The 17,773-nt window shown below is 41.3% G+C and overlaps 1 protein-coding gene across 1 annotated transcript; it reads left to right on the top strand.

Annotated features, from left to right (window-relative positions):
• The first annotated feature begins 1,432 nt into the window (after positions 1-1,432).
• Positions 1,433-17,355, top strand: BNIP3 (BCL2 interacting protein 3). Its single transcript, XM_032799703.2, has 6 exons — positions 1,433-1,824; positions 8,137-8,314; positions 9,466-9,550; positions 13,027-13,133; positions 13,239-13,388; positions 16,054-17,355. The coding sequence occupies exons 1-6, from the start codon at positions 1,779-1,781 to the stop codon at positions 16,103-16,105; spliced, it is 618 nt and encodes a 205-aa protein (XP_032655594.1). The 5' UTR covers positions 1,433-1,778; the 3' UTR covers positions 16,106-17,355.
• The last annotated feature ends 418 nt before the right edge of the window (positions 17,356-17,773 follow it).

Genomic DNA, 17,773 nt, shown 5'->3' on the forward strand with positions numbered 1-17,773 from the left:
GGGGTAGGTTGGTTAGCTAGCTCCCAGTATCAAAAGAAAGGGGAAGAGTTGATTGGGAAATCAGGATGCTGAGACTGACAGTCTCCAGGAACAATGGGGAGAGGCCAATGATCCAGGTCAGCCTGACTGACAGGGCAGGCAAGCTAATCAGGGAGTCAGGGGGGCAGTTCCCGTCCTCCATGTGAGCTGGAATTGCCTGAGACAGAGTGGGGCCAAGCTCAGGAGAGAGCAAAGTCACAGCAACAAAAGCGAGAGAAGCAGCCCAGAGAGCAAACCTGTGCTGGGAGGAGGGCTGCAGCCACAGAGCCAAAGGGGCCAGAAAAGCAGGCCAGAGAGCTGGAGGCAGAGCAGCAGCAGCGCTGAGGCAGAGGGGAGCTGGAGCTGTCCGGAGCTGGGTATGGTGAGCAGCTGGGGAAACCGAGGGGCCCCCCAGCCAAGAGGCCTTGCAGGACAGACTTGGAGGGGGATCATAACCCTGACAGGGCGGGGGCGCTAGGAAGAAGGGTCCTGCCACCCAGAGCCTGAAGGTGTGTGGCCACGGCCAGAGCAAGTGTCTGACCTGCAGCATCTCTGCAGCACAGCCAGGGCCTGAGAAAGGAGGCCTGGGACTTTGTGAGGAACAGACTGAACTTCCCTTACATTCCAGAGATTGTGGTTGTGATGTCCCTGTGCCACAGAGTAGGGTTATGTGTTTTCCTTTAACTTTTCCCACATTTTCCTTATTTTTTTAAATTGATTGCTGTTTAATAAATTGTGTTTGCTTTGAACTGTATGTAATTCTCAGTGGGTCAGGGAAGTGTCCAGTGCAGCGAGAGCATCCCAGAGTGGGGACACCCTATCCCCTGCCCTAAGTGACCACAACAAGGACGGGGGTCGAGCCCCCAGGAATCCTGGGCCCAGCCTTGTTGGGATTACAAGGACTCTGCCCCACAGGAGAGTGGAAGGGAACCCCCCAAGGTCAGGCAGGCTTCCAGGTAAAGGGAGTGGGAGCGAGGACTCAGATCATTTTGCTAGCCCACTTCACTGGGGTAGTGTATAAGCCAGGAAAGTTCCCTATGATAGCGGGACCATTCCCCCGCTTACATATAGCAAGTGGAGGAATGAATAAGTGATCCAGACATTAGTGCTAGAAGATGAGGTCATGCACGTATGCCTAGAAAGCAATGCACATTAGTGTGCTAGGAACCCAGCATTTTGACTGTCCCCATTTCTCATCCAATCTGAAATGAGGCCAGCTACATTTAAGTGTCCAATGCAAAGTCAAACTAGTCATTGTTTACCATCATTTTAGCCATTAAGGAGGCGAGGCGAGGCCGGGGCAGGGGGCGGGTGTTAAACTCTTGAGACTACCTAGCTGCTTGGTAACAGTGGAGATGGGGCGCCACTAGGACCCAGAGGACAGTGGCTGCTCGAATCGAGCAATACCTGCAGCTGCTGTTGCTTGCTCGTGGCATCCAGGTTTTGCGTTTTGATCCCAGCAACTCCCGAGCTCGCCGGGCAGCCAGCGCACCAGCCAGCGTTACAGGAGCAAAGGGGGAGGAATGTGATGACAACCAATCAGGGTGGCCCGTTCCCTCGAGACGTCATAATCCCAAACAAAGCCCCGAACCTGCAGCAGCGGCAATAACAACAACAGAGTGTGTCAGCTGCTGGTCAGTCGGCGGTGCGTACGTGGCCGCAGTCAGCAGCAGCTGCTCCCGCCAGCAGCGTCGGGAGAGAGCAGGCAGCGAGGGCAGGCTGAAAATAGAAACGCTCCTGCCTAGAAGAAACCAGAGACAATGTCGCAGGGCGAGGGACTCAGCCTACAAGAGGAGAATTTGCATGGTAAGAGCCAGCCCTTCCCCCCTTTACTACCAATGCTCGGGCCCCCTAGTTCGCAGGGCTTGCTAGGGAAAGCCCCATCAGCCTGGTCTAACCTAAGGACTTGCTGCACCGAACGGGGGCTGGTTTAGACCCAGGTTCCCTTTGTTTCTAGCATGTGACGTCTTCCCAAGTCAAGGTCTGCTGTTACGCTCAGTAATAATCATTCAGTAAACATGAAACTTGACAAGCAAGGGGCAAATGTCAGCACTTGCAAATGGTGATCAGTACTGCATGCGCAGGGAATAGACAGGCAGGGCTGTTCTTAACTCCACAAATTAGTGCGTGAGTGTGTAGTGGGCTTATTGTAGCTTGCCTAGATACAGGGCTAATGTGAGCAATTTAAAAATCACAAAGTCCGTGCGGGATCTCGTTACACCCTCCTCCTTCCTCCCCATTCCTCCCAGCAGTGAGGTTGCCATTAGCAGCAATCGAGTTATGGTAACATGGCAGGTACAGTTATGGCTGCATGGATGGCTAGCTGTGTGTTTAAGAAAGAAAAACACATTCTTGCCATCTCCCTGATACAATTCAGGTTCCTTAGACTGATAATCTATGGGGCAGGAAAGGTGGCTTTGAGTCTATTTGGAAGTACCTAACACACTGATTTTCTTCTGGAAATTAATAATAATCTATCATTTAACATCTTTTTTAAGTTCAAATTTACCTATTCTTGTTTTGACATTCCACCCCTTGCAGTAAACTATAATACTTTGACTGAATATACATTTGTTTCAAAATACTTAGGCAGCATGGAAATGGAACAAAGTGAGTTAGGATTATGATAGATATGCATGTTTTACTGAGCGTGAAAAAGGAAGTGAAATCACAGCATGTATTTCCTGTATATATGGGAGTTTTGGAAATAAAGATAAAAAATCTACTTTACATTCCCACTCTTCTCTGGGATTTCCCTTTGTGCCAATGTGACAGAGAGCAATTTGGTTTACTTGATTGCCCAGGGTATATGCGCCAGTTTAGGAGTTTTGCACGTAGCAAAACCACAAGAGGGTGTTTCATAACTCTCAGAGCCTTGGAAGGGTTTTGGTGGTGGTGTGTTTTTTTTTTTAAAGAGACTCAGATGGTCGTATTTCTCTATCACTGCTACCTGCAGATAGCTCACACATTGCATAAAGGGACTTTGCCTGGTATGTCTCTTATCCTTTGTGTGTTTGGAAAGGTAATGATGTTAAACACTATATGCAAACATTTATATGGGTGCCACATCTAGAATGGGACACTAAGATAAGTTTGCCTGATAAACCCATACTTACACCTGGGATATAAATATCAGGTTTTCTTGGGGAAAAAAGGTTCCATTTTATGTATCGTGAGTTGTAATTTTATAGCAGTTCTGGCAGGAGATTCTTAGAAAGCTCATGGAGAGAGAGCTGTTTCTCCACCCGGAAGTCAAGGCTGGCTCAGTGTCTAGGTGACAATCGAGATGAAAGAAATTCTGAATAGCATGAAAGAATGGAACACATTCAAAAAGCTCTGAAATCTGAATCACACACAGCTTCACCGCCAAGGATAGATCCTCAAGAGACATGGGCTCCCTGGTAAAGTATAGAATGTTATTTGCAAACCAAAAAGTACTAAATCAGAGTTAAGAGATTGTGTATTCAAATAGGCTCCAATGTTATTGCACATCTTCCTTGTATATGATATGTTGGAAGCGCAAAGGAATTTGTTGGGGAGGTGGTAAGACTGTGATTGAGCATTAAGGCATGTGAAGGACAGTTGTTTTAAAGGGGGTTTTCACTGATATTTGTGATATATAGAGAGACTTATACTCTGTACAGATTGAATTGTGCCTGCTCTCTGAGCAATTTGTCATTTCAGACATCAGAATTTTGTGCAAATGTTCTGTGGCACTGACTAATTTTGAAAGTACTGTATTGTACTAAAGATATTCACAAATCCAATACTGTCCCACTAGTTACTCTATCCATGACTTTTCTCATGCTGGTCCCTATTTTTTGCATAATCCTGCCTGGTCCAGTGAACCAGTTAACCTTATTTTTTTCCTTCAGATCCCCCCCACCCCATGACTCATTCCATTCAGGTTGCCTCCCAGCCCCCACCCTCTTATCTGTTTGTTCCTGTTCTTTATAAAAACATAGGCCTTCAGTATCTAATCACTATTGCAACAGCTGATTTATAGTAATCTAGCTATAGCCCCAATCACCAGAATATACAATGTAAAAACAAACATGATGTATATGTTTAGCTCATGATCTTTTAAAGTCAATCTTGTCCTCTCCATATTCTCTCATACATGCTGTGTTATGTCTGAATTATGTGTTAAACCAGAGACTGTCTTTATTTTGCTGTGTGAAGCAGTTTTAAATGTCTGTGGAACTGTATAAATAGGAAATGATCATTAATAATGGGTTTGAGAACTGGGATTTTGACCATTTTAACACTGTTACCAGCACTAGCCATTATCAAAGGTTATCTCTGTACAACACATACAAACCAGGTCCAGTTCTCTTACATCACATGAGAACATAGTTTGATTTTGTTCAAAGAGTAAAAGATGGAACTGTGATTTAACTCAGTTGCAACTAGAGGCTCCTGGCACTTGCATCTGTAGTGTAGATGGACTCTTAAAGGCTGCAGAAATAAAACAGCGCTTAGGTGTTAGCATAGCATGCTAATAGAGCAAACAGAGTATTACTTAAGTATCAGAGGGGTAGCCTTGTTAGTCTGGATCTGTAAAAAGCGACAAAGAGTCCTGTGGCACCTTAAAGACGAACCAATACATCTGCTAGTCTTTAAGGTGTCAGAGTATTACTTGTAATTTCCACTTGTTTAAGATGGCCTAATATAACCATTTACTCTAATCCCATATTATTGTGCATTCTAATAATTGCAGGAATACAGAATACTTTAAAGTCTAAAATCAGTCCTGAGAGCACTTAATCACTGTTTATCTTGTATTTAATTTGAATAAGTATTCTGACATTGCTAGAACTCAGACAATGAGTAGCCATTTGCAACAGAGATAAAATGCTGAGTAATTACTGTGATTAAAAGACATAAGGGTACCTGTTCAGACATTAACCTAGTATTAAGATAACATTTTTCAAATTCAAAGCACTTTAAACATTATTTAAATAATCAAATAAGTCTATAAAAAGATCATGTCCTGATTCACAATAGTAAAGTATGTTAAATTATTTTGGTACAAAGTTAACAGCGTATAAGGTAGTAATCAGTACACTGCATGTATGTACAAAAGCTACCTCTATATTTCTGGTGTGGTTTGGACAAGAGTTTTTTGATTCATATGTATCTGGCGTGCTAGCAAAAATCAACTATTTGGCTTATAATTATTTAAAAGTCAACATATGGTACTTTCATCAACAGGATTGCAGCATGCAAATATAGTCTGTACTGTATGACAGTTGGCTGAGTTATGGATACCAACGCACCATCCAGTGACAAACTAATTTTTTTCCTGTAAAGGTGTATCCAACAGACAGGCATAGTTTCAATTTAATTTCTTTCATATCCTACACCTAGTAAATGGAATAGCAAAAGGTGAGCAAGGGCTGGAAAGAGGCATTTGGAGCAAGGCAGGGCAGGATGGGAGCCAGATGGTAGGCTCAAAACTGCTGAAGGTGCAAAAGCGAGGGCCACAGTCAGGCCACATCTACTTAAACATCCACACTGATGACTCTTCTGAGCCTGTTCAGGATTTCTACCACAACAGAACAGAAGGATGAAGAAAAGTTTTTATATAGACAATTAGACAGATGAAAAGATAGGAAGGCAACAGGTGGTGGTGGAAGTAAAGTGTTTTTCCCCAACTTTGTTATCCCAAGTTATTTTCATGCAAAGGATTATATGGAGTTCAGATTTTAGAGAGAGGTTATTAAATTGTCCATTTAGTCAGCCACAACACAAATTAGCTTGATTCAATTCCTGTTCTTATCTCTTGAACATTCTGTCCACTCAGAACACAGCCAGCAAGAATCCTCTCTGTCCTGTCGCTCTGATTACATTTCATACTTCGCAAATCTCTGTATTGGCTCCATTCTTTCTGCATTCTATTAAAGCTACTGCATTGTTTATTTTGATTTCATTTCTTTGTGTATGCCATGCTCCGTACACTCTGCTCAAGCCTCTCTCCTTACTGTTCCTTTTCCTAGTACTGATTTATTGGCTTCTTTTAAATCCCTTATAAGAATGGTCCCTCCAGTTAATACATGCCAGTACCCTCCCCTTTCCACATTCTCTCATTAAAAGTCGCACCTATTATCTTCACCAAAATGCAAATACTATCATCTTTTACCTAATTGTACTATGCCTGGAATGCCTTTAGGTCAGTGGTTCTCAAGCTTTTTTTTCCACGGACCACTTGAAAATTGCCACAGGTCTCACTTAATGGTCTTTCCAAATGTTGTTTGTACTGTTAGCTAACTACTGTAAAGCACTTTGGATAAAAGTGCAATATAAAAAAAAACAACTTTTGTTATACAAATAAAAGCACACAACTCATATTTTAATATCAGTTATGCAATGGGGGTTCCCTCTCTCCCTCACCGTGGCAGCCCCCAAGCTGGGGCTGGGAAGGAGGGCTGTCTCTCCCCGGCAGCCACAGCCCTGGAGCTGGGGAAGGTTGCGTCTTTCTTTGGCAGCCGCACATCCCAAATTTCCCCAACCCTCTGCCCCCCCCCCACCTTCCCTGCTATTCCGCTTCAAGGCCACCACGTCACCTTACGTATGTTTTCTCCAGTGTCCAGACACTTAATTAGTGGAGTCATGTCTGTGCAGCTCCACTAATTAAGGGGGTGGCCCTTTATTTCTCTTGTGTGCGGCCACCCAGGTGCACATCTTAGAGGGAACTATTCACAAACCACCTGAATGGAGTTTGCGGACCACTGGTGGTCCACGGACCAGTTTGAGAACCTCGACTTTAGATAATAAACTGTTCAGGGTTGGGACACTGTCAGTATTTACTATTGTAAAACTTTGTGTACATGAACATTTTATATAGATAAACTCCATTGATTTTTTTGTGTACATATGTATTTAAGTGTTATCCACTTAGCTGATTTTATAAATGAAGAACCAACTCCAGGTCCTTTGAAATACTGGTGGTGCTTTTAACATAGAAGTTAGTTGTTACTGAACACATTTTGATAAGACAAACATGTCACTGTCAGCTGATCTTACATATATTTTAGGACACACTAGCTGATCTAGCAATTGCCAAACATCCTATATTGCCCAACAGTGATGCTTTAAAGTGTGCTTAATGAACAAGTTAAACAACAAGCACTTTTTTTATGGAGCGATGATTCTACAACATTGAATAAATTAACAATGAGAACCTTGGCAGAGGAAGTCAGTCCTTGAGATTAGAATCCATATTTTTCAACCACATTGAGCCATTAAGATGTAAACAATGGCCTATCTCACTGAATTAAAATAAAAAGCTTCTGTAGTTGAGTATCGATGCAGACACTTTGTACTTTCATGTGTTTCCTGTGAATCAGAACTGCATGACATATTAGCTTTCTAAGAAAAGCATCTAAGCATTTGGTAGCCATTCTTCCCCAGGTCATTAGCTGGAATACTAAAGGCATCAAGCCAGTACTTTCTGGTACATTTTACATCACACTGAAGAGTCACCCATGGTGGAGGTCTGACATTTGAGCTCTTGCAGCAACTTTTACACAGAGTCGCTTGTCCACAAGTGGGCAGTTGCTATAAAACAAACCATATTACATAAATGTCTGAGGGGGGGCCCGATCTAAAGCCCATTAAACTCAATTCAGAGACTCCTGTTGACTTTAATGGGCTTTAAATCGAGCCCTTAACAGACAAAAAAGTGGAATAAAAAGAACAAACAATATGAACAGTATCAATTTAAGCAGCAAAGAGTCCTGTGGCACCTTATAGACTTATAGTCTGTTAGTCTATAAGGTGCCACAGGACTCTTTGCTGCTTTTACAGATCCAGACCAACACGGCTACCCCTCTGATACTTAGTATCAGTATATTTACCCTGGGGGACGAAGGTCTTCAGACAACTATTTTGGAAGTAACTGAAAGGGTTACAACTTTTACCCCTCTGAAAGTCTTGTTAGAATAGAGTTTTACCAGCAATAACTCATGTGTACCAGGTGTAGTCATGTTGTAGAAGGCAGGAATGAGGTTATCAGACCTAACCTGAAAATGTTAAGTGGGTGGGTGTCTGTTTTTCAACTTTAAATATTTGTCTTTGTGGCTTTTTCCTGTTTTGTTTTTAAATTGTGCCAAGCAGGTTCCTGGGTGGAGCTGCACTTCAGCAGCAATGGCAATGGTAACCCTGTCCAGCCAACAAGCCAAGAGCAAGTACCAGACTCTATTTCTATTTACAATGGTGACATGGAGAAAATACTCCTAGATGCCCAGCATGAATCTGGGAGAAGCAGTTCAAGAGAAAGCTCACGCTGTGATAGGTAGCTATAAATACATTATTACAAACACAGAAGTGCTTACTATAGTGCAGTTTTTCTGGTGTGGTGTGTGTGTGTGATTATTTATATAAACACACATCTGTATAAAAAATTAACACTTTTTTTTATATAGCTAAAAATAGGAACACTGTTTCTGAAGCAGTCCATCCTGAAACCATAAAAAAATAAGAGAAAAAGCCATGGAAAATTTTAATCACACGTTGTAAATGGGTCTTTTCAAAGTTTTTGACATGCTGTGACTTTGTAGGGGAAGCGTATCAGCATCAGCTGTCCTTTGCGCAGATATACTGCTAAATCACTGGCAATATTCCTGCTCTAATAAAAGAAAATCTGATGTTTTCACAACCTGGGCTTGCACATGGTGGCTGCCATCCTAAGACTGTAAGATTAGTCTGTGCGGAAACAATGCCAATGCCATTCTTAGGGTGTAAGGTGTTTCTTTATTAGCTTTATGGAAAAGTAATGGTAAAAAAGGGATGATAAAAACAAAATGTGTGCTTGACACCTTAGGTAATTGCTAAAATGATATTTTAGCTTATCTAATTTATGGACCATAGGGCTTTCTAGTAGCAGCATTAAAAACAATTTCCATAAGAGGCAGCTCTCATAAATTGACTGATTTCATTGGGGCTGTGACAATTTACACCAGTGGAGGATCTGCACTATAAAGTTTAATTTGACTGAAGGAACTGGAAGACTAATGGAATGGGCAAGGGGATGTGGGAGCTCCCATTTCTAGGTGGCTGGTTTGAATAAGGCCAAAAGCCATTCTCATCTATCTGCTGTTCTTCAGTGATATTTATGAACTATGTTGTGGGGGAAGTCCAGTAACTCTGTAAACAGATGTCCACATGTGCAAAAGGTTATATCATGCATTAAACTGGCTTCCTTCTTGGCGGGTGTAGTCAAATGAGCATGGAGGATGGGTTATGCTGCAACCCTACAGGTAGTTCCATTAGGTTAGGGTTGCAGTGGAGAAGCCTATGCCCTTGCTGCCAAATGCTGTAACTGTCCAGTAGAAGAAACTGCAGCTGCTCCAACAAATTTTGTTTGCAAACTTTTAGTTCCCTATATAGAGAATATCAGCATGAAGAATTTAATGAGATTTTTCCCTCCTTTTGCTGTTTACAAAGCCCTCCTCGTTCCCAGACACCTCAGGACATTAACAGAGCTTCTGAAGTGGAGACTCACAGCAGTGGAGAAAAGAATAGCTCTCAGGTAAAAGCCAAATCACCCCTCCTTTGGGAACGTGTTTCTGACTATCACAGTTCCAAGACTAGCCTAAGAAAACATACATACAAAAGATGAGACTGATCCTGCAAAGATTAAACAACTGAGTAACTTTAATCCTGAGAGTAAAAGGGATTTCTCTCTGGAGTCAAGATACATAAAACACCCACAGCTGGCCAGTATCACCTATCTCTGGCTCCTGGGTCCCTGAGCTTAGCCATCTGCACAGCAATTTTATAGCTCTGCATTCTGAGCCAGCTGACCCGGGCCAGCTGCAGGTGTTTTATTGCAGTATATTACCCTAAGTATTACCCTAAGTTTTCATAGGATCGGGCCCCATTGTGTGGACAGTTCTAAGCTACTGAGTTGCATGGTCACTTTTTTTGAAAACATGAGCTGGAACTTTCAAAGGGCCTAAGGGAGTCAGGTGCTCAGTTATATTTTAATGGCAGTTTAGTGCCTGACTCCCTTAGGCCTCTTTGAAAATCCCATACATGTAGGTCAAAATGTTCATCGTCTGAATTTACAGTAGTGATTAGGAAGGATGGTTCACTAAATAGGCTACAGGATTGAGACTCAGGAGACCTGGGTTTGATTCCCAGCACAGCCACCTACATCGTGTGTGACCTTGCCCAAGGTCGTACAATCTACTCATGGTCTTTATTGCCCATCTGTAAAACGGGGGTAATACTGCCCTACCTCACAGGGGTCTTAGAAGAATAAAAGCCATTAAAGATTGTGAGGTACTCAGATATTACGAAAATAGGGTCAGTAGATATACAAATATTATTGATATTCAGTAATGTCAAAGATTAGAAAGGCCGAAATTTCCTCCTCCTGACATGACTGTCATCCCTTTGCGTTGCTCAGGCTTACGCCAGCAGGTGTATGTTGGGAATCATTAAGAAAATGGTAGATAATAAGACAGAAAATATCATATTGCTTCTATATAAGTCCATGGTATGCCCACATCTTGAATACTGCATGCAGATGTGATCGCCCCATCTCAAAAAAGATACACTGGAATTAGAAAAGGTTCAAAAAAGGGCAACAAAAATGGTTAGGAGTATGGAACAGCTTCCATATGGAGCAGAGATTAATAAGACTGGGACTTTTCAGCTTGGAAAAGAGACAACTAAGAAGGGATATGATAGGTCTATAAAATCATGACTGGTGTGGAGAAAGAAAACGAAGTGTTCTTTACTCCTTCTCATAACATAAGAGGTAGGGGTCATCAAATGAAAATAATAGGCAGCAGGTATAAAACAAGCAAAAGGAAGTATTTCTTCACACAGCACCCAGTCAGCCTGTAAACTTCTTACCAGAAGATGTTGTGAAGGCCAAAAAAATAACTAGATGAATTCATGAAGGATAGGTCCATCAATGGCTATTAGCCAGGATGGACAGAGAGAGTATCCCTAGCCTCCCTTTTCCAGAAGCTGTGAATGAGTGAGGGGGGATGGATCACTTGATGATAACCTGTTCTCATCATTCCTCAGGGTACCTGGCATTGGCCACTGTTGGAAGCCAGGATACTGGGCTAGGTGGACCTTTGGTCTGACCCAGTACGGCCATTCTTATGTTATGCTGTTGGTTTTATTTTTAAATAATAATGTGCTGCAATGAGCGTATCATGAATTTAAAAGTAGTAACTTCAGGCCTAACAAAACCTTCATTTTGTCTGTCAGAAATTATAGCTTCAAAAGGTAAATTTTAAAAGCAATGGTCTGGTATTTAGCCATATGATCCCTATTCACTTTAATAACTGGGGTTGAGCAGGTATATTTCTACATGTTACTTAGATAATTTACCCTTTAATATTGTGTGTGTTAAATATATTAAAACATTTTTATACATTACTTTTTAAATACTTGTGAAGACTGCTGACAACCAATACAGCTGCTTTTTTCCTGCAGTCCCCTGCCTCATTTACTACACACCTTCCAACTTCTGCAACATACGAGGCAGGGATCCTACAGACAATAGCCACCTCCTCTATTCAGCCCTGATTAATCTTCAAAGCAAGTCCACCCTATGTACTGAATGAAGTGGGGATCCTATGGAAAAATTAGAATGGGACATGTAATTAAAAGTTTGTATCATAATCAGGGGTGGCTCCAGGCCCCAGCACGCCAAGCGCGTGCTTGGAGCGGGATGCCGCGGGGGGCGCTCTGCCGGTCGCCGGGAGGGCGGCAGGCAGGCTGCCTTCGGCGGCATGCCTGCGGAGGGTCCGCTGGTCCCGTGGCTTCAGTGGACCTCCCAGGGAGGTCCACCGGAGCCGTGGGACCGGCGAGCGGCAGAGCGCCCCCGCGGCATGACACCATGCTTGGAGTGGCGAAATATCTAGAGCCGCCCTGATCATAATGCATGTGCACAAGGGGACCAAATTAAGATTTCAGAGGCAACCTTTAAGTTTAAGTTTTTGAGCACTCAGAAGTTAGGAAGTAAACAGGTATTTCTTAACTTTTCAGTGCTTGATTTTGTAACCTTAATAATGTGGTGGTGTTTTTTTTAACATAGTGGTGTGGGTGTTTGTGTGTGGCTGCTTATGTTTTTAAAAAAGCCAACTGAAAACACAAGCCTTCCATTATGTGGCATTATATTGAAAGCCACATGGGTCATCAACAGGCTTGGAACCTGTAGATCCAGCACACAGACTTCTGCCAATTGAGCTAAGGGAGTAACTGATAGCAGGTTCTCATCCTCTATATGAAGTATCACTAGAGGAAGATGAGAGATTTTGCCTGGGATTTCAGTAATTTGCTGACAGCTGTGGAATGGTGAGACTGAGAATCTTGGGTTCCCTCTGGAGCGGAGCGTACTCTGGTGCTCATGGACATTTCTGCTATTCCCCCCAAGTCTGACAGGTTTTAAACCATCCACCTCCAGCCACTCTGTCTCTGTCAGAGTTCTGTCTCTTCCCCATCCCTGGCTCCACATCTCAGTCCCAGTCTCTGTTCCTCAGGTTTCTCAATGCTCATTTTCACAGGGATGGCAAAAGCCACATCCCTGATACAAAGGCCACCCTTTGCCAAATATCATGTCTCTGTGCCAAAGCATGGAGACAGGAGAGCTTTTCACATTGTTTGTCAGGGGCAAAACACCACATTTATTCCCTAGCCCTGTTCTTGGAAGTGATTGAACCATTTTGACTGAAATTAAAAAAAAATTAAAATAAAATAAAATAAAGCAGCCTGAGGTAAACACCCTGCATAGAGGGAAGGCGTTGAATACTGGGATGCAGGAATATTTGGATACCCCCAAATGAAGTTGAGAATTAGCATGGGGGACAGATGAGAGGGCTGCATTGTGGCAGTACAACCCAAAAGGGCCTTACGTTGGGCAAAGTCAGAAAATGTCCCAAGTTCTGTCAGTCAGTCCAGTTTCTATAAGGATGGTGGTGGTGGTTGTTTGTGTAGTGATAACTGTCCAGTGCACTGTTTGATGAAGACTCTTTATTTTAGTCTGAAGAAGATTTTCTTGAAAGAAGAAAAGAAATAGAAAGGCTCTTGCAGCAAAATTCAGACTGGATATGGGATTGGTCCAGTAGGCCTGAGAACATCCCACCAAAGTGAGTGTCCTCAGCATCCTGCAGTCCTTCAGCTGGGGCTTTTATTTTTATGGGTGGTAAATATATATTTGCTAACGTGATGTTTGTTTTCCTCTCCTAAATTAGGGAATTTCTCTTTAAACACCCTAAACGTACTGCATCTCTCAGCATGAGAAACACAAGCGTGATGAAGAAAGGGGGCATATTCTCAGCAGAATTTTTAAAGGTTTTTCTCCCATCTCTGCTTCTCTCACACTTGCTTGCCATAGGGCTAGGGTAAGTTCTTTATTTAAAAAAAAAAAAAAGTCTTTCTACTGTAGCTTTCTCTCATCTATTATCTGAATAGTGTCGTTCCAACCTGTAGTTCTTCATATGCCTACAATTTAAATGGTACAACTATTTTGCCACACTGACCAGTTATTCACTAACTAGTATCCACTACTTAGAAGCTATTTTACCACAAAACATGGCCAAACGTGACCCGTAATCTTGTTTTGCAAGTGTCCTACCTGTTGCTTGTGGCATGGGTCAGCTTTCCTCTGTGTTTTTCTCACTACTTGAGGATTTACCTAAAAAACTGTCAAAAGCTGAAGTTAGGAATTACACATCAGACACAGCATTCAGTTCTGTTGTCATGACTGGATTATAACTTTAAAGGGAAAAAAGTTACTGGGTTTTATTCTGCATGCTTCGGAAAAGTGAGCATCTATAAAAACAATGGGAGGGGTATTTTTCAAATTAGCATTGAGCCAGACCATACTGACCTTCAACCGCACCAGTAGGAAAGGGACTGGAGGAAGAGAATCCCTCAACTCCATCCAGATGTTAGGGAATCTGTGGGAGGCCAGGCCCATCCACATCAAGGCCCCATGGAGTTTACTAGGGACTTCCCACAGCCCTAGATGAGTGAGCTTTGTGGAGAGGATAAAGAATTCTGGATTGTCGTGTTTTTTCCTAGGAATCTCTGTGACGTTAAAGGGGGATTATCCGCTTCCCCCACCAGCCCCATTCTTCCTTTCTCCCTGATCTGCCCAGCCTCTGCCCTCTCACCTCTGTAGATCCTGGACCTCTGAAAAGGCCTCTGGAAGTTCCAAGGGGCAGGGGAAGGTTTGCCTTATGTTGCAGGCCACTGTATTATAAACAAACAAGGTGAAGCTTGCTCATTCCATAGGGCAGCTTGACTTGCTGTGGTCTCATACCAGCATAAATCAGCAGTAGATCCAAGGGGTTCGACCATTGTAAAACTATTGAACATGAGATAAGAATCAGGCTTAATAAGTTTCCAGTGCTGTTTACAGTTATCTCATAGGCTTGTTTTCAGTGTTCCCTCCCTGCTGGAGAGTCCCTTATTTCCTCTCTGTTCACACACCCAATCCAATTGGTTTGGATCAGACTGCAGATAAGGGAGAACTATCTGAAAGGCACACACTTCTAGGAGTGTGAGGGCACAGATTAGCTATCTTCGTATACAAGTCCCAGACCCCAACCACCTAATAAAATAAGTGATTTTAAACAAACCAATCTTTACTTTCCACCAAATCTTAAATATATGTTTAAACTCACTTAAAATAAGTCTACAAAGTTGATTATATAAATAGAAATTAAAAAAACCTGACTGTTCAAGATTTGATAGAAACACACTGAAGTTTTCCTTTGAAGTACAAACAAGAATACCCTAACATTATATGTACTTCATTAATGACTCACCATAATTTCTCTGACCTTGCAACATTCTAGCTGACTTATGGGTACAGTAGCACAAGATCACAACTTGCAACACCCTCAGGAAGTGCTACCTTTGTCATAAACAGATAGCTAAGGGTTAATGTTTCTTTTACCTGTAAAGGGTTAACAAAGGGAACCACACACCTGACCAGAGGACCAATCAGGAAACCGGATTTTTCAATGCTCAGGGAGGGAATTTTGGGGTATGTGTCTTTTGTCTGTGTCTCTCTGTTCTGTGCTCTCTCTCGGCTATGAGAGTGATTTCTATCTCCAGGCTTCTCTAATCTTCTGTTTCCAGTTTGTAAGTACAGGTAGAACAACAATATAGGCTTTTATGTTTTTTTTAAAAGAAAGCTTTATATAAAAAGAAAGAAAAACACATAAACATAGTCTCTGTATCAGGTTGACAATACAGGGTCAATTGCTTAAAAGAAAAAATGAATAAACAACCTAATTCAAAAAAGAAATACAATTTAAATATTCCAGCAACTACACACATGTAAATACAAAAAAAACAAACATAAAAGCCTATATTGTTTTTCTACCTGTACTTACAAATTGGAAACAGAAGATTAGAGAAGCCTGGAGATAGAAATCACTCTCATAGCTGAGAGAGAGCACAGAACAGAGAGACACAGACAAAAGACACACACCCCAAAATTACCCCCCTGAGCTTTGAAAAATCCCGTTTCCTGATTAGTCCTCTGGTCAGGTGTGTGGTCCCCTTTGTTAACCCTTTACAGGTAAAAGAAACATTAACCCTTAGCTATCTGTTTATGACACCTTTAAATGTGGTTACAATGGTTAATTTTCATAGTGGTCATTTCTTTCATCTGAGAAAAGCAAACAAATACAGGAAAACAGAGAACAATAGTGAAATCATATTGAGGTGAAAAATAAGGAACAAACAAATAATAAGTGATTGATGAAAACACTAAGTCAAATAACTGAGTGGGTGTGTGAACAGCTCAGCTAACACTGAGCACATTATTTTGCCTCTTAATCTGGTGTGAATGGGTCAAGAGTACACACAAAATCAGGAGCAACTGAAAGCAGGTGTTTATAACAAAGTCTTTTGCAATCTTAACTATAGCAGGTGCTGTGACTGCTTCTATAAATTACATACTAGTAATCTGATGAGGAAAAAAGCATTCCTTACATGCTGTATATTCTTTTTAAAATGAAATGCTTATTCACATGTATTCTCTTCCCCAAGGATTTATATCGGAAGACGTCTGACAACCACAACTACAACCAGCACCTTTTAAAGGGAGAATAAAATTTGGTCAGGCTCAAAGCAATGAGAATATCCATCTAGGAGTACAAATGGTGAATGGCAGGAACTTCTGAGCTTGTGATAGCTACATGTCCTTGCAGTTTGTTCTGTAAACATGTTCTTCCTTTAGTAGTAGATGGGGGACAAGAAATACTGAAGCCAAGCTATCATAAATAATTTTTAGATCAATTTATAAAGCATGTTTCAGATTGATTAATATCTGCTGTAATGCTTGGTAGCATTGAAAACCTCTCAGTGTTAAAAAATAAACTCTTCGCTTTCACGTACTGGTTGTGATGCAGCTAGGAATTCATCTAAACCATTATTTCTTTATATTTCTGAAAAAGTGAGTATTGTCATTATTGAAGTGTGGCCTTATATATATGCTTTTAGAGAATCCTGTGACTTGATTTGAGGTGACTCATCATTTTCTTAAGATTTTGATTAGCAATTTTACATAGGGGAGACACGAAATGTTAAGACACGTTTTAGATGCTCAGCTGGTACATACAGTGTAGGTTCAGTGGAACTGTGCTGACTTATAGCAGCTCAGAATTTGGCCTACAAGAGCCTCAATTAAAATTTTGACTTCAGTGCCTAACGAATGATTTCCTTTTGCAGTGCTTTGTTTATCACTTAATTAAACTTCCTCTTGTTCTTGCAAAATATCGCTTTAAAACTAAGTGTTTTTTGATTTGACAAGAAAAAAAAAGTACATTTCCATCCTAAATTGCCCTACTGATTTCCATTATAAATCTGAAGGAACAGCATAACTTGCTATGTATGCTAATGGAACTCATTTTGATTCAGGAATTTTATCTTACTGTAATAAGGAAAAAGGAGGATTTTATTTTTTGCCAAATTCATAGGATGCCTTATGTATTTTTTAATAAAACTTGTGCATTCACAGTTGTTTCCCCTTTTTAAAAAAATGTTTAAAACCAATTTCTGAAAGCTGTTTAAAAGGTAAGGGCTCTTTTTTTGCAACATTTCACTGTTTTTTTCATACCTAATTCATCTGCCTTACCACAAATAGCAAAGAAAGGTTTACTTAAAATGATTTCATGATTCATCCTTAGATATGAATAACTCTGAACTATTAACTGATTAAAAGAATTTCTCAAGTAGAAACAATTGAAAAGCACAGTCTTTCATTTTACACTCATGATATCTGCACATATAGATTTGACTTTGTTTTGTGATAACATCATTGTTTAAAAATAAATTTGCTTTGAGCATTGATTTTCTCCTTATCATTTGGCAAACAGACTTTTTATCTTTTATTCTTGGAATGGAACTGAACTTAACATGGCTGTTTACAGCAGCTCCATGACTGTACACAGTGGGCACCTGTGAAACCTCACTATGTTTATGCCCCATCACCAACAATGTCATCACAGTTATGGGGATAGTTTGCTGCAGCAAAGGCAGGAAGTGGCACTCATCACCTAGCCCCTGATCTTGCGGACAGTTACACATGTTTATCTTTACACATGAGTAGTCCTTCTGGGATCAGTGAGATTCTACATGTGTCTGAAGTTAAGTACGTGCTGGATCAAGACCTGTTTTGTACTGTATTTATTTTTTACATTTTTCAACTGTGGATTTCTAGGATTTCTTTATATTTGGAATAATCTTTCCCAACAAACTGTAAGCATTT

This window comes from Chelonoidis abingdonii, chromosome 15 (genome assembly GCF_003597395.2).
Source record: "Chelonoidis abingdonii isolate Lonesome George chromosome 15, CheloAbing_2.0, whole genome shotgun sequence".
NCBI lineage: Eukaryota > Metazoa > Chordata > Testudines > Testudinidae > Chelonoidis > Chelonoidis abingdonii.

Bases quoted from the DNA above. Each gene is read 5' to 3' on its own strand.
- BNIP3 (XM_032799703.2), top strand. From the start codon at position 1,779: ATGTCGCAGGGCGAGGGACTCAGCCTACAAGAGGAGAATTTGCATG. The intron at 9,551-13,026 runs GTAAAAGCCAAA...TCTTTATTTTAG, and splicing joins GAGAAAAGAATAGCTCTCAG to TCTGAAGAAGATTTTCTTGA. The intron at 13,389-16,053 runs GTAAGTTCTTTA...CTCTTCCCCAAG, and splicing joins TTGCTTGCCATAGGGCTAGG to GATTTATATCGGAAGACGTC.